The sequence below is a fragment of the Jatropha curcas genome, chromosome 4 (genome assembly GCF_041381405.1).
Source record: "Jatropha curcas cultivar XTBG-Jc1 chromosome 4, XTBG_Jcur_1.0, whole genome shotgun sequence".
Taxonomy (NCBI): Eukaryota; Viridiplantae; Streptophyta; class Magnoliopsida; order Malpighiales; family Euphorbiaceae; genus Jatropha; species Jatropha curcas.
The window spans coordinates 9,674,500-9,699,311 of NC_143154.1; the positions used below are offsets into that span (position 1 = coordinate 9,674,500).

The 24,812-nt window shown below is 33.9% G+C and overlaps 1 protein-coding gene and 1 long non-coding RNA gene across 2 annotated transcripts; both read left to right on the forward strand.

The window, feature by feature from the left end:
- Positions 1-17,225: 17,225 nt before the first annotated feature.
- On the forward strand, positions 17,226-18,137 carry LOC149496825 (uncharacterized). Its single transcript, XR_016320563.1, has 2 exons — positions 17,226-17,371; positions 17,640-18,137. It is a non-coding gene; the product is annotated as an uncharacterized LOC149496825 (long non-coding RNA).
- Positions 18,138-21,921: 3,784 nt separating this feature from the next.
- Positions 21,922-23,251, forward strand: LOC105635710 (oxygen-evolving enhancer protein 2, chloroplastic). Its single transcript, XM_012218795.2, has 3 exons — positions 21,922-22,483; positions 22,564-22,614; positions 22,814-23,251. Exons 1-3 carry the CDS (start codon positions 22,001-22,003, stop codon positions 23,072-23,074), a joined length of 795 nt encoding a protein of 264 aa, XP_012074185.1. The 5' UTR covers positions 21,922-22,000; the 3' UTR covers positions 23,075-23,251.
- Positions 23,252-24,812: the final 1,561 nt, after the last annotated feature.

Below are 24,812 nucleotides of genomic sequence, written 5' to 3' on the forward strand. Positions count from 1 at the left end.
ATATTTAATTCCTAGTTTAATTCTATTTAATTCCTTGCTAAAATTGCTAAAATTACATACTTCCTAATTCCTTGCTTCCTAATTATTATATTTAATTCCTTCCTAATTACAATAATAATAATAATAATAATAATAATAATAATAATAATAATAATAACAGTAACAATAATAATAATAATAATAATAATAATAATAATAATAATAATAATAATAATAACAGTAACAATATTAATAATAATAATAATAATAATAACAGTAACAATAATAATAATAATAATAATAATAATAACAGTAACAATATTAATAATAATAATAATAATAATAATAATAATAATAATAATAACAGTAACAATATTATATTTTAATAATAATAATAATAACAGTACCTAATTCCTAATCGCAAATACACAAAACTTACCAAAAATTATTATAATAAAAACACATAAAATCGCAAAAAAAAAAAAATCGAAAAAAAAAATCGCAAAACTTACATCAACTTGTGTCCAAATAGCAATGGAGTGATCGGAGTTGCAATGGAGCGGAGATGGTGACGTCAGGCGGCCTGGAGCGGCATTGCGAACGGAGGAGAGGAGAGGAGGAGGAGAAGAAAGAAAGAAGAAGAAAGAAGAAGGAGGGCGTCTGGCGTTTAAAGCAGCCCTAATATTTGGGACCGACTTGTCGGTCGCAAATTTCATTAATATCGATCACAATTTTTAACTCTGTGACACCATTTTACTTCGCAATAAAATTGCGACCGATTTGCGACTAAAACTGTCGGTCGCAAATCGGTCTCAAAACTTATTCCTAATTTTGAAGCTCACAATTTTGCGACGGAATAAAACGTAGTCGCAAATCGGTCGCAAAATTGGTCGCAAATCCGTAGTACATTAGTAGCAAACTAAAAAACAAACTCGCAAAAATTTTTTGCTCTACAATTAGCGACTGTTTGTCCATAGGTCGCAAATCGGTCGCAAAAGTGCGACCGATTTGAGTGGGTCGCAAAAATCGATCGCAAATCGGCGATTTTTTTGTAGTCATATTTATAGGCAAGAGAGGGCTATACCAGGGCAAAAATCGATGCTGTGGTCCTCTCAATCAGCAACGAAATCCTCCTATTCGGTGCCGATTAGGGGCCTCGGTGCACCCAAAATTGGTATCGATATAGGGGTAATCAGTGTCGACACTGGGCACCGGTCGTGGCATTTTACCATTCTGCTCCCGCCCTTTGGTTTCAGGATTTTCAGGCTTCGGAGGTCCGTTCAAGGCCCAAACAATGCTCTATCGAGCTGATTCTCACGCCATTGGAACCGTGGCAGAATTTCCTAAAGCCTGGTGCTAAAATCATGGTCAACAACGGCTTAAGGAAAAGTTAGAGTGTTACAATAAAAGAGAGAAAAAGAAAGAAAAGATTTTGAGGAAAATGGCTGGGAGTCATCGCGTCTAGCCGTACAATGGCTACATACTTTATGGGTTACAAGACCACCACCAAGTCTATAAATGGGGCAATTCCTAATTTTTTTGATTTTATGGAATGGAAACTATGCTACCAACCGGGATAGAAGTGCAGTCCTTGCACATAATGACAGAATCCAGAATTCCAGAATATCAATGGGCTGAAAGCCTTTATCAAAAGTTAGCTCTCCTAGATAATAAGAGGCTTAACGCCAAATTTATGGATCAATTATATAAAAGCAAAATGGCTAAGCACTTCAGTGAAGAAGATCAATCCGAAGCTATTGAGAGTAGGAGGTTTGGTCTTGAAACAGACGAAGCTGAGGATTCATGACCTGAGAGGAAAATCCAAGTCTAATTTGGAAGGTCCATTGATGATCAAGCAAACATTCTCAAAAGGTGCAATGAAGCTATTATATCTAAAAGGCAATGAGCTTATAACATTGGTTAGCATAGGCAGGTTGAAGAAATTTTATGTTTAAGACAAAATGTATATGGCAAAGCCCAATTAATCGAATTCATCTTTTGTGTTTTTATTAACTTTAAAGCTTGATGTGTTAAGTTTTTGTCATTATGCAAATGACGTAATTTACATTATTGAAATGGAATAAAAGGAAATATTTCAAACATTTCAACTAAAATCATTATGCATAGCATTTTGTGCATCATTTTACTGTTAATCTTTTAATCAGAACAAGAAATTGAAAAATAGAGAAATAAGGCAACTATCTGCCTAAACCAGTTAATAAATAAAAATTCAGTACAATCATGGTACTCGCATATGCTTTAATCTCAGTATAAGCATGTGGCCTTTAGTGTTACTCTGAAGCATCAGCTCTATCAGGAAGAGGAGCAGTAATACAACTCTACCAACTACAAATACAACGAGATGAGAATCTTCGGGTAATCAAGCCTCATCTAAAGTGGGAATAATCTGAAATAGACTAATGAAGTCATATTGCCAAGTCAGATAACTCATACATTAGGCCATGGCCATTGTTGACCCACACAGAGCATATATGAAAAAGTAGAGTCATATTGTATTTTCCAAAATGGGTGGATCCATATATAACTTGCAGCAGTGATACTCTAAAAATGGTTGTCCATTCTTCCACCAGATCTTCAAAGATGTGTCTCCAACACCGAGTGAAGTGTTGTGACCCGTAGTAGTTGGATTGCGACCCTACCCTCTTAAGCTTCTCACTAGCCCAGAATGGCAAATATGACACCTGTCGATCAAAAAAATAATAAATAAATAATAAAGAGAGCTCGCTAAGTCAAAAATCCGAAAGGACGACTTAGGCAAAAATTAGAGCACAAATAAAAAAGAAGAAGAAAGTCAACTACGTTGAGAACCTAAAAAGGGCGACTTAGGCAAAAAGTTAGGGCAAATAAAAAAGAATAAAAGAAAAAACTCGCTAAGCCGAAACTGAAAGAATGGCTTAGGCAAAAATTAGAGCATATAAGATTGTCTAGGGGTGTATTTACTTGAAGAATGGGTGGGTCTCCATCAGACCAAGATCGGTGTCAAATTTCCGAAATGACTCTCCTAGCCGGGCCAAAGGGAGAATAACTAGAAATGGAGCAGAGTCGCTCTGCATCTGAACTATAAATTGGAAAAGGCCTGATAACACAATAATCACTCAGTGCAAAGTATTAGCTCATGATGCAAAAGGAGACAAGTGGCAACCATAACGGATGTAATAATCTAAGCTCTATGCCTGCTTTAATAAAAGCAACAATGGTAAAAATGCCTACTCTCGGTTCATCTGATGGGATATCAGTCAATGGAATCCCGAGCAAAGAAATGCTCAGTGAAGTGGGATCAATATCCAGTCAAGGCACCGCAGTTATCTCATCAATAACTGATCTCTTATTAAAATGATGGTGAACTCCTCATTCAGTGTACCAAATAAAAATCTTATAAAATTAAGGCACAGTATAGACAACAAAAGTATAAACTTATCATTGGGTGTCATCAAGATCTTCTTCGAGCTTAATACTTCCTATAGCTTAGCTATTTATGTTTCTACCTTGACCAAACACCACGACCAAAATGAGCCTCTCAGTCCTTAAAATGACGACTCATGCGAGCTCGCTGCATTACAAGATTTTGCATTAGCTTTGCATATCATGCATACATATTTCGCATAATTTTCCTTGTGGATTTTTTCATTTAAAACTTACAGGACCTAGGGCATCCTCAATAGTTGCTTCCACGAGCATCACTCTTGCCACTTCTTATAACTGGTTTAGCTCCTAAAGTCCTTTACCCATATCTGTGTAACACAATGGGTCTAAAACGCACCACGATTAGCTTTAAAGAATAAAACTGGGGTAAAGCCCACATTAAGAGACAATAGAAGAATAAACTAGGGTAGAGACCACAACAAGACACAATAGAAGAATAAACCAGAGCAAAGCCTGCAACAAGAAAGCAATTCAAAATAAATAGGGGAAAACCCCATAAGAAGAGCGTCCAAGAATAAGTTGGGGCGAATCCCATAAAAAAGTGCTCCCAAGAATAAATAGGGACAAACCCCATAAATAGAGTTTCAAACAATAAATAGGGGCAAAGCTTATGAAAAAGGAAGCTCTAAAAAAGTAATAAACAATACCCCATAGGTACAAGCTGAACTGCCTCCAATGAGTCACCGTATAAGAGAACCTCTCCTAATAATGGACCTTTAGCAAAGATCTCATAGGCACCGGCTATACAGCTAGCTAAGAAATAAATATGAAGCCTATAAGGTTCTTCAATCCGTGGGTATAAGCTTTATGGGTTTGTTGGCCCCAGTTTAGGATTTTCGACTCAACAGCTACGACCTAGCTCTTATGACTAGCCGATAATTCATCTTGACTCACTGTCGAAGCAGGGGTATCACTGTTGGTCGAAGGCTAGTAGGTAAGTTTTCTCGACTCTATTTCTACGCAAAGTCACATGTTTCACACATAATCACAATCACATGTTTCAAATTTCTACACACGAACTCACATAAAATTCACACAAACACACGAATTCTTATGAGTTCACATAAAATCATGCATTTTTATGCAAAATCACGTGTCATATGCGCACGCTTTTTAGGCCTATTCATGAAATTCTAATCATAACCGGCCAAAGAGCCTCTTCCCCTATTGCCAAAATGGTTTTGCATATACCTACCAAAGTGGAGCAGGTCAAACTGTAAGTACCCTGAGGTAGGAAAACCAAAGCCCTTCAAAGAAGGCACCATCCAAAGGACAACCTCCCAAAAAGGAGCATTTCAGAATCAAGCCATCCCAAGTGACGGACCAAAGCCATCCAAAGCCCTTCAAAGAAGGTACCATCCAAAGTGGCGCACCAAAGCCGTCCAAAGTGGCACACCAAAGCCATCCAAAGTGGCGCACCAGGTCGATCAAAGTGTCACACTCATTCATCCATTGAAGCCATCCAAAGTGGTGCACACCTAAAGTCGTCCTATGTGGTGCATCTCATTCCGCCTCTCACCGACCAAAGGACAACCACTAAAAGGAGCATTTCAGAAATCGGGTCAACCAAAGTGGCGTACTCATTATCCATTGAACTCGTCATAAGTAGCACACCCCTAAAGCCATCTCATATGGCACATTTCATTTCGCCTCTCACAGTCCAAAGGACAACCTCCAAAAGGATCATTTCAGAAACTAGGTCGACCATAAATGTCATACTCATTCATCCGTTGAAGCCGTCATAAGTGGCGCACCCCGGAAGCCATCCTATATGGTGCATTTCATTTCGCCTCTCACATTCAAAGGACAACCTTTGCATTTTATCAGAGTTGCCGATTGGCATAGATAACTATAGAAGCCCCCAACAACCACCACGGCGCAATTCATCTGCTCAACAAATGTTGTAATGTTAACTCACATCAACAAAGCTGCTAAACTAGCGCACTTCATCCATCAAAGTCGTTCATGCAACGCAAGCCGGGTAAGTATTTTGTTACTTAAGCATCTACTTTACACTTTGACGACATTTTGCTTAAAAAGCAAAATATCATCAAAGTGGGGGCAAACTGTAGATGCTCAATTTTTGCTCCAAAAGGACTTAGTAATGATAATCTTTTTTGTGATAAAATGAGATTGAGATATCCAATGAATTTGGTTCTCGGACCTATGATCCGAGTTTAAGAAATGTAACCCATTGGGCCATTTTCACGCTTTTAGAGTTCGCTTCGAAAAAGGGCTTGGAAACACATCTCGGGTACAACCGTGGCTCGTCCTGGTGCACTGCCTCATTTTGTATACCACATAGGCTGATTTTGCGAAAACAGAACCCGGCGTATTTTTGGGGCCCACTAGTGGCACTCGCCACCTAAGCCCTAGAAATGGGCAACATTCCCCATCTGCCTATAAATAGGACATTAGGGAATGGGTTAAGGGGGGATTTTTTCTTGCCTAACCAAACTCTTGCAATTTTGATTCTGAAACACCCCTCAATCCAAATACTTAGCAAGTGTTATTGATTTGGCATTAAGGGAGAACATCTTTATACACATAATTTCAGTGGATTTGGTAATCAATCTTTCCCAAATCACAAATCAAATCAAACGAAACTCGGATCATTGATCAAAGAAAAGTCCTTGGATGTCTCTTCCATTTGTGATCCAAATCTTAACTTTTCCCTCAAAACAAGGTAAATTGAGAGTCTAAACTCTTTCTCTTCATCTTTTCCTTTTCATTTTAGTGTTAAATCACCATTCTTAAGTTTGGTTGAGAGGGAAACCCATGATTGACCAAAAAAAGGGCTTTCTAGGTGTTAGTGGCGCGAGCCACACGCTATGCCGCACTCCGCAGCACTTGTGGCGCAAGCCATACTGCAGTGGCACACGCCACAAGCAATGGCCCTATGCCACTTCACTCTAGAAAACTCTAGAAAGCTTATTTTGAGTATTCTTATCAGGACAGGATCTGTGCACCATTACATGTGGTGTGTACCACTGGACCTTCATTTCAGAAGCAAAACAACATAAAATCAATAATCATGCTCTTATTCTGAGATCAAATTGAGTTGAGCCTTAGGCATCCTTGCTTAAAGAGTGCATAAAACTTATTTTTGATTCGGATGAGCAAATAAAGAAGGGAAATGGGTAATGAAAGTCATAGTCGTTCACATTCATGATGAGCAACAAATTCTTGAACTCAAATCTCATTCTAAGATAAATCAAAATGTTTTATTATTCTACCATTTACTTTTCAACTCTTTAAATTTCAGTACTTTACTTTTAGGCATTTTACTTTAATATTCTTTAGTTCTTGTCAATTTAACCATCTAACTTTAGCTTAGAAAATCCTAACATTTACATTCATCATTTTGTCATTATGAATGATTGTGTTTTATTACTTAACTCTTGTGGATGAATATATTCTGTGTTTTGTGTTAGATGGTTGCCTCTTTATTTGCTTTGTCTTAATTTTGTATTATTGAAAAATGTAAAGGGATCTTAACGGATCTCATTAAAGCTTATTTGTAATAATTAATTTGGTTTGGGAAATTTGGAGGGGTGAGGGTAGATTGTACATTTAGGAAAGTTTGTACTCTTTTCTCCTCCCCTTTCTTTGTAGATGTTTACTTTATGCTTTATGTATGAGATTATTTGCTTGAATGACATGTTTTCCAAAAATTACATTAAAACTATTTTACATCTCAAATAAGAGTTTATCTTATTATTAATCATTATGAATTAATGGACAATGGGGAGGCCGATTTAACTAGGTGAAATGTAACACCCCCTTTTTGATCCTGCAAAGCCAGACAAGAGATGTCACATTCTGTGCCGGAGGCACGTATAGACTTGCTTATTAGTACAGAACTAGTATCAAATGAAAACATAATATATAATTAAAAACTCAATTTACAATTCCTTTAGAATATACAGCGGAAGTCTTAGTAATCTGAACTGCTTAAAACAATTTGATTATAAAAGTCGGGAAAATTTAAATCTTTTAAAAACGATAGTGAAACCCATTAAACATTTTTAGAATAGTTTAGCAAACCCTACAAAAAAACTAAAAGAGTTCCCTTAGAAAATCCAACTTAGAAAAATGAATAAACTAGTTAATAAAGCATTCCAAAGTAATAATAAAATTCTCAAAAGTCCTTTATAAACATTTAATATTCCAATTCAATAAAACAATTTCACAAGAGGACCTAACCTCAATCCAACATTAATAAATCCAAAAAAAAAAAATCAAAAGTTCAATCTCAAAATAAGAGTTCAAGTCCAGGTGGAACTAATCAAAATCCTTAAAGAGTCCAATGGAATAAAAGTAAATGTACCGAAACATATAAAATACAAGCTCCACACAGCAAACCAATACTCACTTTATTTCAAATCTAACACATGCCACGAGTCTGCAATACAAACTCATACTCTAGTCTAGAACCAGAAGATCTTCTCTCTAGACATAAGTACTTGAGATCCACAACAAATAAAATCTACAACAAATAAAATCTTCAACCTAGCGAGTTAAAAACATCACGCTTAGTATAAAACTTAGTGTCACTCAACAATTATATGCAATCACATAGCATACAGGCATGGTCCATTGAAACCATACACATCATCAAAATATATATCATTTGCTACAACAGTCCACATGCTCACTCCGTATTTCTATACAAACACTCATAATCAATTCATATTCAAGTGTACTTGCATCCCAGGAAACCATTTCATTCAATATATAAGAGCAAACTCATATAGGTGCATAGCATGCAGTTTAAGTAACCTCATAACAATGTTAATTTCGCTTATCTAAAGCACAATTATTCATAATACCATGTACACAAAGGTACTTACTGCTCAAGTAATCACGCAATATCTTTGATATAAAAGGCATGCATAACATAAGAGCATATTACATTATTTTGGCATCTAATCCGTGTCATAAGCATACATGTTACATGTTATAACAGTACCTCATAGTGTAAGTAATTATATAAACATTTCTATAAATAATTAGCATATCATATAACCATAAAAGTGTTACAGTAATAACTTGCATGTCATGCAATCACATAATGTTAGTCTTTAGGTAACTTGTGTTGCAAATAATCGATCCAATATAACTGTACTATTAATATCTTACTCATTAAGTCAGATTATTGGGACTTAACGGTGACTCAGAAGAGACATAAGCAAAATAGGTAACAGAACGGTGTCTGATAACAATCAGAATAATACTAGCTTGTTAGCCTTTAACAACAGACTTAGAAAGTTTTTCAGATACAGAGTCAATAGGGTGCGTCCACTCGTCCTGAAGACATCCACGTGTCTAGCTTATGATCATAGTGCAATCCAAATCTGATCTCATATCAATGCCTTATTTTAAAAAACAGATAACCATATTCTAGCAACTACTGAACTAAGACCACAATAAGAACCCATTACTTCTTTTTAGATTGATCCAATTCAATTCCATTTCCAAGTATCAACCATACAATCCAAATATCATACAACACATGTAACAAGTTAGCATACCCGATTGCACCCTGCTCAATGTGCATGGAAGCTCACAAGCTTCATATAAATGCAAATCATTAATTCTCAGTCATGTTCCGAAGTATTAATCCCAAGTCCATAAGATAGATAGCTCAAGTAATTCAATTAAGATCGCATCACTCCACACTTATCTCAGTTCAATATTTCTAAAGATGTCAAGTAAGTAAGCGTACTTGTGCATAGCATTAAGCTTCAAAGCATAATACCCAATTGGCATTATCGAAGCGTAGTCAAACATAGCTCAAGCTTAATCACATTCCATAATGGTTCTTAAGTCAAACAAGTCAATTTCTCAATAAAAAAAGTCCTGGTATGTCATCTAACTACTCATTTATATGCAAACAAGCATAATATCATACATTAAGTTTAACACATGGAACCTATAATTCAAGTCAAACATAGGTCATAATTTAGGGACATGGTTCGACCATTCCTAAAGCACTAGGGTGCATTCTCCCTTTGCTAAGTTTATTCATACAATTACCTCATTTTAACATCTAATTACACATTAGTTCATTCAACTGCATGTCTAAACATCATTTAGACTTAAATCCCCAATTAAGCATCAATAATCAATCACAAACCCCAATCATGTTTATCTAGTCCAAGCCATCTTAAAGATCCTTACATCAATATGTTTATTCATGCTTTCAACTTAATCAATGCTTAGGTTATCGTATGATGTTGCAGTCTCATTTAGAAAAAGATTTTAAAGAAAGATTCCTCATAGACATGTCATATATACTTCTAAGGTGTTTAAGCATCATTTGAAGGTCCAAAACACAATATAACATTGTAGGAACAATAAAGAGCACGGGCAGGGCATGCTAGATAGCATGGTCGTGCCAAAAAAGCACATATCACACCAACAGTCAGTAACAAGCATGAGCAAGGCTTACTAAACAGCATGGCCATTCCAGAAAGCATGGCCTAGGCATGCTAAAAAGCTTGGGCGTGCAGGAAGGCCAATTTCAGCACACACATAGGTTAGTAAAGAGCACGAGCTGGGCGTGCTAAACAACATGGCTATGCTATCTGGGTTTTCCAGTTATGAAATTTTACCACTTTAAGCCTTTAAACATAACATATCAAACTCTTCATCTCAAAATCAAACATTAAACTTAAACTACTTTCAAAACATGACAAATCAAAGTAGTAACACTCAAGGAACACTAACATAACACTCATCACGCCAAATTCATTCAATACCATCAAATTCACAAATACTTCCACAACATTCTCATAAATTCAATTACACAAACACTAATATAAGAAAATCAAAATAAACACATATACGTGTTAAGCATTAACCTTCAAATTAAGTAATAGTAAAATCTATTGTAAATTCATGCCTTCCCTTTGCCTTATCACCTTTAGAAGGTTCACCCTTCTCTACGGGCACGAAATCACAAACGAAACGAAAACAAAGCAACAATTAGAGAATTCAAAACTCCTAATTACACTGATACGGATCCATCATCACTCGTCGCTGGATCACAAGGAGGCATGGTGAACGACGAAGGAGATCCATTGGTGCTTCCTATTGGACCGATTACAAGGAGCCGTGCCAAGCGATATGGGGCAGCCATATCATTATTTGTTCAAGCCCAAATAACACAAGAACTGCATGATGTTGCATTCAACAAGTGTTGTGAGGAACTTGAAGGCATTCCTAGGCTTCTAATGTTGTTGGTGGCTCTTTAAGTGGAGGAAAGCACGCTGCTACAGTAACGTGCTACAGGAACTCAGAAGCGCTACAGTGCTACAGTAACGCGCTACAGGAACTCAGAAGCGCTACAGTGCCGCGCCAATTAGTTTGACTTGCTACAGTAAATTTGACTTTTCTACAGTAACGTACTACAGGAACTCAGACGCGCTACAGTGCTACAGTTAGCGTGTTTTATGTGTTTTATGCTTCATTAAATCCTAGTTTCTTGTTTTAGTATAAATATCTTGTATTCCATGTAAGAACACAACTTTGAGATATTGAAAACTTCATATGTTCAAGCTTTGCTTGTTCTCCTTTGCATATAGTGATAGTGAGAGATTGCTTCCTCTAATTGCATCAAGAATTAAGGTAAGCTTATCAACTTGTTTATGGCGTTTATCTTGTTCTTTGCTCGATTACTGGTGTTACCGTTTCATTATAAACGTGGGGTGCCATAGAGCGTTTAATCTCGATTATTGGTGTTTCCGTTTCCTTATAAACGTGGGGTGCCATAGAGGCGAACTTATATCCCATTCTTTGATCCGATCCGTATCATTCACTGATTCTAAATATATACACAAAATACGATTTACAAATTAAGAAATGAAAGACTACCTTTGTTTACGGAAGCCTCTTTGGGAATACAACTAAATTGTACCAAAACCACTTGAATGATTCACTAATCCCAACTCTAATTCACTCTTTTTTTTATTGACAAATCTCAAATTTTGTATTAGAAATCAAAGAAGTAGAAGACAAGCTCTCTATATGTTTTTCTCCTCTCTATGTGTTATGAGTGCAGCGCTCCTTTGTGTGATCAATAAGAGGCTGCGGCCTCTTTAGGTTTTAGTATATTATATTCTTCTTTTTTTTATTCTTATATTAATTAAGCTAGCCCACACACACTAGGTCCACTTAATTAAATAAACCCAAATAATTCACTAAAACCCAATTAATTAAACCCCAATGAATTAAAGTAAAAATCATATTTTGATAAATAAATTCTAATAATCAAAATAATTAAGAATAATTATTTATAAATACCATTTATTATTTTAAAATACCAATTTAATCATTTAAATACTCAATAATAGGTAAAAATCATATTAATTTAGAAAAATATTTCAAAAATATTATTTTCAATCCCAATTTCAAATAACTAGGTGCAATTAGAACTATATCGCATCAACTCTCACAATTAGGCTTCTTTAGGCACCATTTCATAATTTGCAATCTAAAATCACTTAATGCACGAATAATCAAACAAATATCATGCAATGCATGAATCACAATCAAGACTCAATAATTATGAAAATAACTTACCCAGATTGGAATTCATACCAAAATCACAATTTGGTACCAATTAGCAATCCAGTACGCTACTATTTATAATTCTAAAAATCAGAGTGTTACACGAAATGGGTGCCTAATACCTTCCCATTTCATACCTAACCCTCAGGCCCTATCTCTAGTTTAAAACCGGATTAGTCGATTCCAAAGAATCGACTAATTCGAGAATTTTCCCTAATAAGGTGGTGACTCCAAAAATAAAACTCTTACCAAAGTAAAAGAACCTTTTTCCATGGATTAAACGGGTTTAATAAAAGAAAAACATTTTTACTAAATAAAATCAATCATGCCCGTTTCGATTTGGTTCTTTCCAAAAATCTAAAACTTTTTGAGAAAAATCGTGCGCCCTCAATATCTTAATATCCTTTTGCCTGCTCTCCAATATGCTAGACCTGGATTGGATTGATCTCTGCTTATCATCCCAATGGCAAAATAAATATCAGCTCTTGTACATATTATTGCATACATCAGACTTCCAACCGCATTTGCATAGGGAACTCATTTCATTTTATCTTGTTCTTCTGGAGTCTTGGGGCATAATCTCCGACTTAGGCTATCACCTTTGGTAATAAGAGTATCTATAGTTTTACAGTCATGCATACTAAATCGTTCAAGAACCTTCAAAATGTATTCCTCTTGTGAAAGAGACAATAATTTTCTCGAACGATCCCATGACACAGCTTCAACCATGTCCTTCATTTCAAAGTTGGACAATAACCAAGCTTTGACATGAGTTAGATACACTATGTCATTTGCAACAGACAATGAATGATCTTCGTCAATCATAGAAAAACCATTCGATAAGATTGTTATATGAAAATGAATATACCAATTGTGACATCCCGACCCGGCAAAGCGATCCTAAGAGGGCGGGTAGAGCAAAGCTCCTGGCTAGCTTCTAGGATGGCAGGCTAGCTAGGATAGTGGAATGCAGGACACAGGAATGAATCGAATCATATATCGAAAAGAGGGAAACTAATCATTAGAGGTGCCTTTTGGAGGAATGGCTGGAGAGTTGGAAGAACTCCAAGTTAAGCGCGATCACTTGACAGAAATCCTAGGATGGGTGACCTCCTGGGAAGTTTCAGAAGCATTCGATTTCTTCTTTCTAGTAGACCATTTTGTTATGGTGTCCTTGGAATATTCAACTGATGTTTTATTCCTTTTTTATCACATAATTGTCTGAACTGATCAGACAAATATTCCCGACCACTATCAATTCTAAATGCTTTGATTTTCTTATCTAATTGATTCTCAACCAAGTTGATATAATTCTAAAATCATTTTAAAGCTTCAGATTTATGTGAAATCAGGTAGACATAACCAAAACGTGTATAGTCATCTATAGAGGTTATGAAATAATGCTTCGTGTCGTGCCCTCATATTCGTTGGACCACAAATGTCAAAATAAACTAATTGCAATGGTATGGTGGCTCTAGTTCCTTTTCTAAATGGTTTTCTTAGTGACACCCCCGGTGAATCCCACATTGGCATAAGGTGGAAGTGAAGTATATAAGAAAGGGCAAGCCTTAGACTAGCAAGAGGCCTTTTGGGCCATTGAGTTGGTTCTAGCCCAGGAATAAAATTGTAACGGGCCTGAGTGGATTTGGCCCAAAGCGGACAATATCTTGCTAGGCCTGGGCTGCCACAAACTTAGTATCAGAGCCAAGCCTTGTCCATTTGGCGGGTGGTGGGGCAAACCTCAACGAGGACACTGAGTCCCTAAAGGAGGGCTGAACTGTGACACCTTAAGCAAATCCCACATCAGCTAAGCACAAGGTAGAAATGAAGTACATAAGAAAGAGCAAGCCTTAGACTAACAAGAGGCCTTTGGGCTATTGAGTTGGTTCTAGCCCTGGGCTGCCACCAATAATAGTTAACTCAATAATAAAGATAAACATACTTGCACCTAAATATACTTAATATCAATTAAACTCATTCGATTTTTTCACAAACTAGAACACAAATGCATTGAGGCTCTCATACCAATGTTAATAAATACATGATCATATACGCAAGCATGCTATGTAAAAGTAGGTGGGTCAAATACCTACCTCTTGTACGGCAGCAGATAAACAACCTTTAGCCTTACGTTACCAATTTTCTTATCATAGGAGAAATCATAATCAACGAACTACTACAATTGTCCTAAATCTAAAAGCCTTTTTGTCTTCACAATGTGAATGAGAGACCAGTCAAGTTACTAGAGAGTTTTTTTTTTTTTGTTTCCGTCTATTTTTCATAGTGATAGTGGAGAACGTGTTCTCCTAATCTTTTATTTTAGTTGGATCACCATAAGTTGGAGTAATCCTACTCAAACTCAAACTCTCTAATTGTAACCAACCAGAATTATATTATTGCTTATTTAAATACTAATAATAATTAGAGACATTAATTATTATTAATGAACGCGAGTTAAAAGACTAGTTATGGCGTACCCATACCTGTCCATTAATTCCAACAAAAATCAAAATCAGAATTTTTAGCAAGGTTTAAACTCGTAAAAAGAATAAAAACTAGAAATATAAATTCATAATCATGAAATTCAGGCAAAATATTGCATTATCACTGATAATCAAAAAATAAAATTGCTTTAAAAATAATGTAGAACTAAGATTAACTAAATCTAGCTGAGAATTAACATCCAATAGAATTGAAAATTCTGAAATGAATAATCGGGTCCCATTTTATAAAAGAGTTCAATAATAGCATACTATCAATAAATAGCAATAGTGAGCCGCAATAAACAACAACAAATAACACGAATGATCAAGCTAAATAGACAATGGTAGCAAAATTTTCTCAACCGGCTATAAATTTAAAAAAATAAATAAATAAATTGTAAGCGCTCGGATTTATTTAACTAGAATTTCAAAAATTATAAAAAGTGAGCGAAATTACCAACAGAAAAAACCCAAAAAGAAGAAGAAAAAATCAGAAAGAAAATTCACCTGAAGAATGAAAATAGGAGAAGAATGAGAGAGAGAAAACAAGATAATCGCAATAGAGAGAGCAAAAGTGAGAATCGCTACTATAAAGCCAAGCAATTTTCGTTTCTGATTTGAGGCAAGAATTTGGTCGGTTAGAGTGGGTTAGATGAAGCATGTCGCTGGTTTGAGAGAGAAATCAAAAAGGAAAGGGTTTCATTATTCCAGGGAGAATCATTTTAGTAACCAACGAGTTTGCAGGTCCTAACATCAGTGTTTTCCAGTAGATTGGCCAAAATATGATAGAGAAGGTGGCTACTGGTAGGAGCCTAGGAGGAGCGATTCCAAATCACAAATGAATTAATTTGGTTCAAATCACCTGTTTTACTTGATTTAAGTAATATCTAAATATTTTTCTTTTTCTTTTTCGTTAAGGGTATCTTTATAGTTAAAAAATTATTCTTCATCCTTTATTTTGTCTTTTTTGCACTCTTTAACGGCAAAGACCTTGGATTTCGGATGGAAGGACATTTTGATGAGATAGAATAAAAAACGTCGAGGATTAAATACTTAATATACAAAAATACAAGGATGAGAAAATTAATTTTGTAAAACTTCAGGGACTAAATAATTATTATTATTATTATTATTATTATTACATTAGTTGTGTTTGACAATAGTTTTATAAATAGCCTTTAGCCTTTTAACTGATATTTTATAGTGTTTAACATAGTATTTGAATTAACTTTTAGTGGTTAAGATAGCGTTTAATAAAAAGTTAATCATTATAACGTTTAGGCCCCGTTTGTTACAACTTATTTTTACTTTTGTAATTATTAGAAACACAAAGCAATTTTTAGTTTTTAATTACTTATTTTTTTCAAAATTATTTTTTTCCTAAAACTATTTTTTCTTTTCTTTTGGTTCATGATGTGAAAAATTCTTTCAAGTACAACAATAACAACAACACCTACTACTACTACTATTACTACTACTACTACAACAACACCTATAACAACAACAACTACTACTACAACTACTACTACTTTATGAGGATAAAACTTATGAAAAATGAAAAGAAAAAAAAAGGAATGTAGAATTAAAAAAAGAAAACACAACAACTACAACAACAATAACTACAACTAAAATAACAAATACAACTACTACTACTTTATGAGGATAAAACTTATAAAAAAAGAAAAAAAAAAAGGAATGTAGAATTAAAAACAGAAAACACAATTACCTAAACCATTATTTGTGGTTTCATAAAATTCAATAACAACAACAACAATAATTACAACTACAGCTACAGCTACAACTACAGCTACATCTACAACTACAACTATGACTACAACTACAACATCTACACTTACAACAACAATAACAACTACAACTACTACTACTTTATGAGGATAAAACGTATAAAAAATGAAAAAAAGGAATGTAGAATTAAAAACAGAAAACACAATTACCTAAACCATTATTTGTGGTTTCATAAAATTCAATAACAACAACAACAACAACAATTACAACTACAGCTACAACTATAGCTACATCTACAACTACAACTACAACTACAACATCTACACTTAAGACAACAATAACAACTACAACTACTACTACTTTATGAGGATAAAACGTATAAAAAATGAAAAAAAAGGAATGTAGAATTAAAAATAGAAAACACAATTAGCTAAACCATTATTTGTGGTTTCATAAAATTTATTTTTTGTTTTAAAACCAATTTTCTAAAAAGTAAAAAAAATTAAATAAATTTAAACAAACAAGTTTTGTTTATTTTTAAGAAAAAAATGAAAAATTAAAAACTTAATTGAAAACAAACGACACTTTAGTTTGTAGTGTTGTATAAAAACCTACTTAAGCAGTTACTAGCTACTCAAACAGCTAAATGTTACTATAACTAATTTTATCAAACATGCCCACAATGATCAATTTATTTAATGGAGATAAATTTGAGAGGCTACTGATAAGGTTTACTAAAATAGAGGGATGAGTTAAATAATTAGATTAAACCTCAAGGACTAAATAGTACTTTTACCTTTTTTTTCCTTGACCATTGCTAATTTAATTAATCCTAATTTAGGGAAAATAATTATTTCATCCCTGAGGTTTTATAAAATTAATTATCTCGTGTTCATATTTTTGTATATTAAGTATGTAGTCCCTAATATTTGATTCCGTCTCGTTAAATGGTTGTTCTGTCTGAAATCAGCGTCATTTTCCATTAAATAATAATAATATAATAAAATAAAATTATCTATCTTCTCTCATTCTCTCTTTACTTTTGGAGACCCCTTGAATCTCTACAGCTCTCCTCTTCCTCCTCCTTTTCATCTCCATCACCAACCGTTTCTTGTGCTCCAACGCCACTATAGCAGCAACAAAAGGTTTGTCTCTCTAGAGCACCAACTGAACTCAAAAGCTTCTCTCATCTTTTTTACCATCTCTCATCTTTTGCAAAGCAACATGGTTATTGACTTTGAGATTGACTGTTTCAAAATTGAACTTGTTTACAGATACCTTTTTGATTTTGAGATCAAGTGTTGATTTTTAGAATGATTGTTGATTTTGAGATTGAGTATTTCAAAACGAAAAAATTAATTGCCTCTTAATCCATTCTCACGATAGCCACTGTCTTCTTCTTCTTCTCTGCAGTAGTCGAAATTTTCCCTTTCAATTTTCTACTTTTTCATCTTTCCATCTCCCCAAAAAACTGTATTGTTTCCTTATGGTAACTCTCTCTTTCCTTAGATTTATATTATTTCTTTAATCAATTTTTGCATTGTTACTATGTTAAGTTGTTTGTCAATTTCTCTTTCATTTGGATGCTGATTTTCTTTTATTTCCTCATAATTTTTAAGAGTATGGAAATAATGTAACTATAATATTCTGTGTTTACTTGTTTGGTTGTTTAAAGATAAAAATGGGATGTGATAAAATTTTATCAAGTTCTGATTTGAGAAGGTTTTCCATTTTTTTCACAAACTCTAGCTTCAATTGAAAAATGTACTTTTTGATGAGGTACTCTTTTGTTGCTAGTGGTGGCTGTAACGGTGGCTGCAATGAATACTCTATTTTTATTTGTTAGTGATAATGGATTCATGTAAAATGATTTTTTTAGATTTTGTCAAGAGTGCATTTATTATTGTAAAATATCTCTCTCTCCTCTCTCTTACTTTTTCATCTTATTAATGAAACCAAGAACTGATTTCGAACCAAAAAACCATTTAATGAGACATAATCAAATTTCAAAGACTAAATATCCAATAGACAAAAATATGAGAATGAGATAATAATTTTGTAAGACCTTAGGGATAAAATAATTATTTTTTCCCTAATTATGTATATATATTTTAGTACAAATGCTTACCCGTAACTAGGGGTAGCCACGGTTCCGGAACCGGCGGTTCCGGTTCCAAAAAAATTGGAACCGAAACCAAAACGAAAATTTCCAGTTCTAGTTCCGGTTTAGAACTGAACGGTTTCCGTTCCAGTTCCGATTCCGGTACGGTGTCAAAACCGACGGTTTTCCGATCGGTTTTTTGGCAAATCGCATAATTTTAAATTTTAAAATTTGAAGACCGGTTTTCAAAATTTAATAAATTTGTGAAAGTTATTTGTAAAAAAAATACACCTAAAAAATTAAAAAATGGTTCAATTAAATTTATTTTTTTAAAAACTTGAACTTAATTATTTTTTTAAAAAACAATTCTTCAACTGAATTTATTTTTTGTTTAAAAAAGTTTGAACATAATTTAAAAAAAAAAAAAGGCTTGAACTTAATTTTTTTATTAATTTTTTTAAAAAAAAAATTAAGTTGCCTACGTATCCTCTTGGGGTTTAGAGGAATCAAAGTCCACGTAGTTCTTACTTATCTTATACCAATTTCACCCCTTTTACCTTATTCACTATTTACACGACCGGTTGATATTCCCGTTGAGGACCCATCGTATAAATCATATAAATCTTCATTTTCTTTTAGATTTTCTTGTGCCCTTAATTCGGCCTTGCTCCAATCATCCACGCATGATTGTGCTTCTAATGAATCGGATGTCATACGAGATCATGTTTCATCAAGTATGTTTCTTCCTTGACTAAAAGCTTGTTCAATCGCAACAGTGGAGACCGGAGCTGCTAAAACTTGTTTTACAATTAAAGAAAGTATTGGAAAAGTATTGACGTGACGACTCCACCAATCTAAAATTGCAAAATTAGTATCTGCATAATCATCACCAAACTCAAAAGAAGTGGTTAGATAATTATCAAATTCAGAAAAAGAACTAGATTCCCATGGTCTTTTTTGTCTTTGTAATAAAACCTGTTCAGCAACACCAACACCACTTACCCTTTGTGTTGGAAATTGTTGAATATTAGATTGAGAAGAATTAGAAGTAGATGAACTAGAAAATTGAACAAATTCATTATATAATTGCATAATATTTTGTTTAACTTCATGCAATACTACATTTATATCAACATTATCTCCTATATCAAGATTTAATACTTCATAATAAATAGTCAAATATTCACATAAAACATCAATTTTATATCTAGGATCAAATACAATAGCAACAAGATAAAGGGGTGGTATATTTTTAAAATAAGATAACCATTTTTTTTATTAAAAAAATATAATCTTTTAATATACAATCATTTTCAAATTCTTAGAGTGCACTAACAATATTAATACACATAGGTAAAAATAAATGAGATGTGGGATAATAAACCCCACTAAATTTATAGGTAGCATCATTAAAAATTTTTAAAATATCTAAAATTTTTGCACAAATATCCCAATTTTGTGGATATAAATTAATATCTTCAATATTATTAGTAACAAAAAAGCATAATAATTCTTTATAAGAAAAAGACTCGTTTAGTAATTCATATGTTGAATTCCAACGAGTTGGGACATCCCTTGGAAAACGTTTTGGTTTTTTATTATTTTCTTTACAAAATTTAGCCCAACTTTTCATCACTTGGGGATATTCCATAAATATGAAATAGCTTTTTTAATTGGAGAAATAAAAGATTCAAGAATTTTTAAACCATCTTATACACATAAATTTAAAACATGGCATGCACATCTTATATGAAAAAATTTTCCACCAATATTTGGTTCACAAATATTTTTAAGTTCAATAATTGATTTAGTATTAGTAGAAGCATTATCAAATGAAATTGAAAAAAATTTTTTTGTCAACTTATATTCATCTAAAATTGAAACAATTATTCTAGAAATATTATTTGCAGTATGTTTATCATCAAAAACACGAAATGCAATAATTCTTTTTTGAATTTTCCAATCATCATCAATCCAATGACATGTGATGCCCATATAAGAATGCATTTGCCAATGATCACTCCAAATATCATAATAAATTGAAACACGAATTTTCATTTGAGAAAATAAAAGCTCTAACTCTTTTTTTTCCTTTATTATATAAAGAAATAATTGTTTGTTTTACAGTATTTCTTGGCACTCTTTTAGTAAAAGGATTTAAAGCTTTTTGACAATAATTATTGAAACCTACTTTTTCACCAAAACTAAAAGATAAATGTTTCATAAAAATCATTTTTGCTAATTCTTCTTTTTGTATTTTTTCAGAATATTGAAATAAAGAAAGGTTAGAAGATGCGTACCCGGAAATTTGTGTTTAAGACCGATCAACTCCTATTTTTGTTGGATATTTTGTCTCCAAATGCTTCCAAAATGATCTATAGCCGCTCGCTTATTTAAATTTATAAGATTTTCCACAATAATTACAAATTACATCATACATTTTCTCACCTTTGAATTTTTTCGTGAAATGAATGGCGAATATGTCAGAACTTTGTCTTGCTCTTCCAACAATTTGTGCTCGTTGCTCTTGCTCTTGCTCTTCCTCTTCTTGTAATTGCTCATTGTTAAATTCAGATTCTTCAGTTGGAATTTCCAAATTTTCATTTGGATATCTCTCAAAATTAAATTGGTTAGGAGTGAAATCAAATATATCGTTTGTAGGGATAGATGAATATTGTGTTTCTCCAATTTTTCCCTTGCCCTTACCCGAATTTGAGTTTCCTCTACTTGCCATTATATGATAATAAGATATAATTTGGAAAATTGAATAAAAAAAATTAAAGAGAATAATAACTTAATAAAAGAGATTGTAGAGTAAAGAAGAATAATATAGAGTAGAGTGTAGTAGAGTGTAGTATATTGTAGAGAGAGTAAGTAGAGAGAGTAGAGATTTTTTTGTGATGAATTTGTAAATGAAATAAGGTATTTATAATAAATCCAAAAAATTATTTTTCCAAAAATAACCTTGAAACTAGCCGTTATGTAGCCATTTGTGGCTATTGGGAGGGGTAATTAAGAGATTTCACAACAAAATTTTTTAAAAAAAAAACACAAAACTGACAGTTTCTAACGGCTAGAACCGCCGGTTCAAACTAGTTCGAACCGATGGTTCTAACCAGCCAGAGAACCAGCGGTTCCAATTCGATTCCGACCGTTTTTGTGGAACCGCCGGTTTGCGGTTCCACAAATCTAGAACCGGAACCGAATCAAAAATCTCCAATTCCGATTCGAACCGGTTCCTATTAAGGTTCGGGACCGGTTCGAACCGACAGTTTCGGTTTCCGAAACCGTAATATGGCCACCCTTACCGGTAACTAGCAATGCACAGACAAACTTACTAATTTTATTGGGAAAAATCTGGTAAAGCCTTGCATTACTTAGCAATACAGTCATCTTCTCTTTCTCAATGAAATATATATTTAGATTTAGTAAAATAAATAAGTATTTCGATTGTTTTCACGGATCTTGATTGAAAACCCGATGGGATGCTGCGAAGAGAAAAATGAAGTATTAGTGCCACGTGGCACCATTGAGAGCCTATAGAACCTTATCTCACATCCAAAAATCTGATCCAATATCCATTCGCGGTCACAGGTCACTCAAACAAAAACGCCACAAAGTCTAACAAAACAAAACCAATCAAAGGAAAAAACTGCAAGTGAAGTGAAAGAAAATGGCATCCACTTCATGTTTCTTGCACCACCATGCTCTTACCAATCGATTATCATCATCTTCATTATCCCAACGGCAAGTTTCTAAGCCCACCCAACTGATCTGCAGAGCCACACAGAAGCAGCAGGCAGCTCAGGATGAGGATATTAGCCTGAGCCTCGTGTCCCGAAGACTGGCTCTAACAGTCCTCATCGGGGCTGCAGCCGTCGGCTCTAAGGTTGCTCCGGCCGATGCTGCCTATGGTGAATCTGCTAATGTTTTCGGGAAGCCGAAAACAAACACAGACTTCTTGCCATACAGTGGAGAGGGATTCAAAGTGCTAATTCCATCAAAGTGGAACCCAAGCAAGGAGGTTGAGTATCCCGGTCAAGTTCTCAGATATGAGGACAATTTTGATTCCAACAGCAATCTTTCTGTTATGATCATTCCCACCGATAAGAAATCTATCACTGACTATGGTTCTCCAGAGGAATTCCTTGCTCAGGTAACAATACTTAAATTAACCTTTTTTGCTCTTCAATTTTCCCATTATCCAATTTGCTTAAAAAGCCATCAATTTTCCAGGTGAATTTTCTGCTAGGAAAACAGGCTTATTTCGGCAAAACCGATTCTGAGGTAACTTTAATATTTTATTGTGTTTTCTACTCTATAATAGTCTTCTTTAATAGTTTAACCTGACAAGTGTTTCATGGGTCCAAAACTACCAATTTAGTTTATCTCAATTGAAACAAACAAACCCTTTTTTTTTTTACCTGCCTGTATTTGGATAATTTGATATAAGAAAGTAGAGATGAAATTGATGAGCACTTTGCAGGGAGGCTTTGACCCAAATGCTGTGGCAACAGCCAACATATTGGAGACAGCAACCCCACAGATCAATGGAAAACAATATTACTCTATAACAGTGTTGACAAGGACAGCAGACGGAGATGAAGGTGGAAAGCACCTACTGATCACAGCTGCTGTGAAAGATGGGAAGCTTTACATTTGCAAAGCACAAGCTGGAGATAAAAGGTGGTTCAAAGGTGCAAGAAAGTTTGTAGAAAGCGCTGCCAGTTCCTTTAGTGTTGCTTGAAGAGGAATTTTATGTAAATCAAGTTAATCTATTGTGTTTATTTTGGGCTATTACTTCTTTTTTGCAAAGTGTCAGAGCTAGAGAGTACTTAATTCCATGGAGGATGTTGATTTGTGGATATTATCATTTTTATTTCCTTGAATTTAAGTACCCTATCTTACTTGTAATCACTTCAAATTTCCTCTCGTCATCTTCATGTTTCCTTTATCATCTCCTGAATAGGCAAAATGCAGGATGTATGTATATATATATATATATATATATATATATATATATATATATATATATATATATTCACACATATATATAGTTGGAAGGCTGGTTTTAACCATTTATATCTGGTTTGTCTATTCATCAATATATGTAATTATCGGTGATTTAGACTAAAACTTGAAATTATATAGCTCAATAATAAAACAAAAGCTACATTGGAGGTAAGCTTTATTATTGTCGGTTTCAGGGATAGCAATCTCTATTTTTAGTATTGAAAAAAATTATTTAAGTAGCAATAAGATTTGTAGAGTTATTATTAATGAAGACAGTTGTGTCAATATAGTTTCTACTTGGTGGAAAAACTTGGATTATTTATTATCATGCACCCTCATTCATACAAGCTTCAATAGCTAAACAAAAGCAGTAAGGCAAGGATGACTATACAAGTTTTTGTTCTATTTTCAACAGGGTGGTACAAAGATGAGTTTATTATGTCATGTGACTCCAATGAGTTTTAGTCGCTTGCTTTTAAAAGTCCAATCATGATAGTGTCAAAGGAACTTGTTCTTTAACAAAGGATGAGAGAAAAATAACTTTTAGTGCTTTTCAATTCACGACAAGTACAAGTTAATAATCTTCTGTTGTAGAAAAGAAAGGGAAAAGTTTATTTATAATGAAGGGTGAATTAGAGCTATTAATTTTAGAGAATATAGAAAATATGCTATTAGTTAAGGGGAACAAACAACATAAAAATCTTGTGGCTGAAGCTTCTTCAATAAATATCATGAATGTGCAACAAATTGTGGGTTGTCTCGGTGAATCTTGTGTTTTTTTGAGGAAGTTGGTGAGATTAAGAAGAGTGAGCTATTCAAGGAGTTATTTTTATCTTCTACTTCTACATTTTCTAAAATTTTAGAAGACAAGGTTCTTGTTCCTTCAATGGGATTATAAAAGGAGCCATTATCTATTGAAGGAATAGCATGTCATTTTGATTATGTACTTAAAAAAAAAATCACATAGCACGTTCATGTAATCAATAAAATGTAATCCTTGTAAATTTAGTAATAATTATGTTATTGTTCACTAGGGCTGTAAAGGAGACAAGCCGCTCGTGAGCTACTCGAGGCTTGGCTCGGTAAAACCTCGCTCAAGCTTGTTCAATAAGCTTATCGAGCTAAGCTTGAGTTGAGCTATCGAGCTCGTTTAATAAACGAGTCGAGCTCACGATCTAGCCTTATCGAGCTAAGTTGAGCTCACGAGCTAACTCAATAAGACAAAATTAATTAAAACCTATATTAAAATTACGTTTTTTTGGTTAATAGATTTCGAGCTCAAGCTCAAGCTTGGCTCATTTATGGTTATCGAGCCAAGCTCGAGTCGAGCTCAAGCTCACCAAAGCTCGGCTTGGCTCAGCTCATTTTTACAGCCCTAGTGTTCACTTTGATTTGGTTGTAATCTATAGTAAGAGGTCAAGAGTGCAAAATTATAACAAAATGAAGATTTTGGAACTAAAAAGAGAATACTT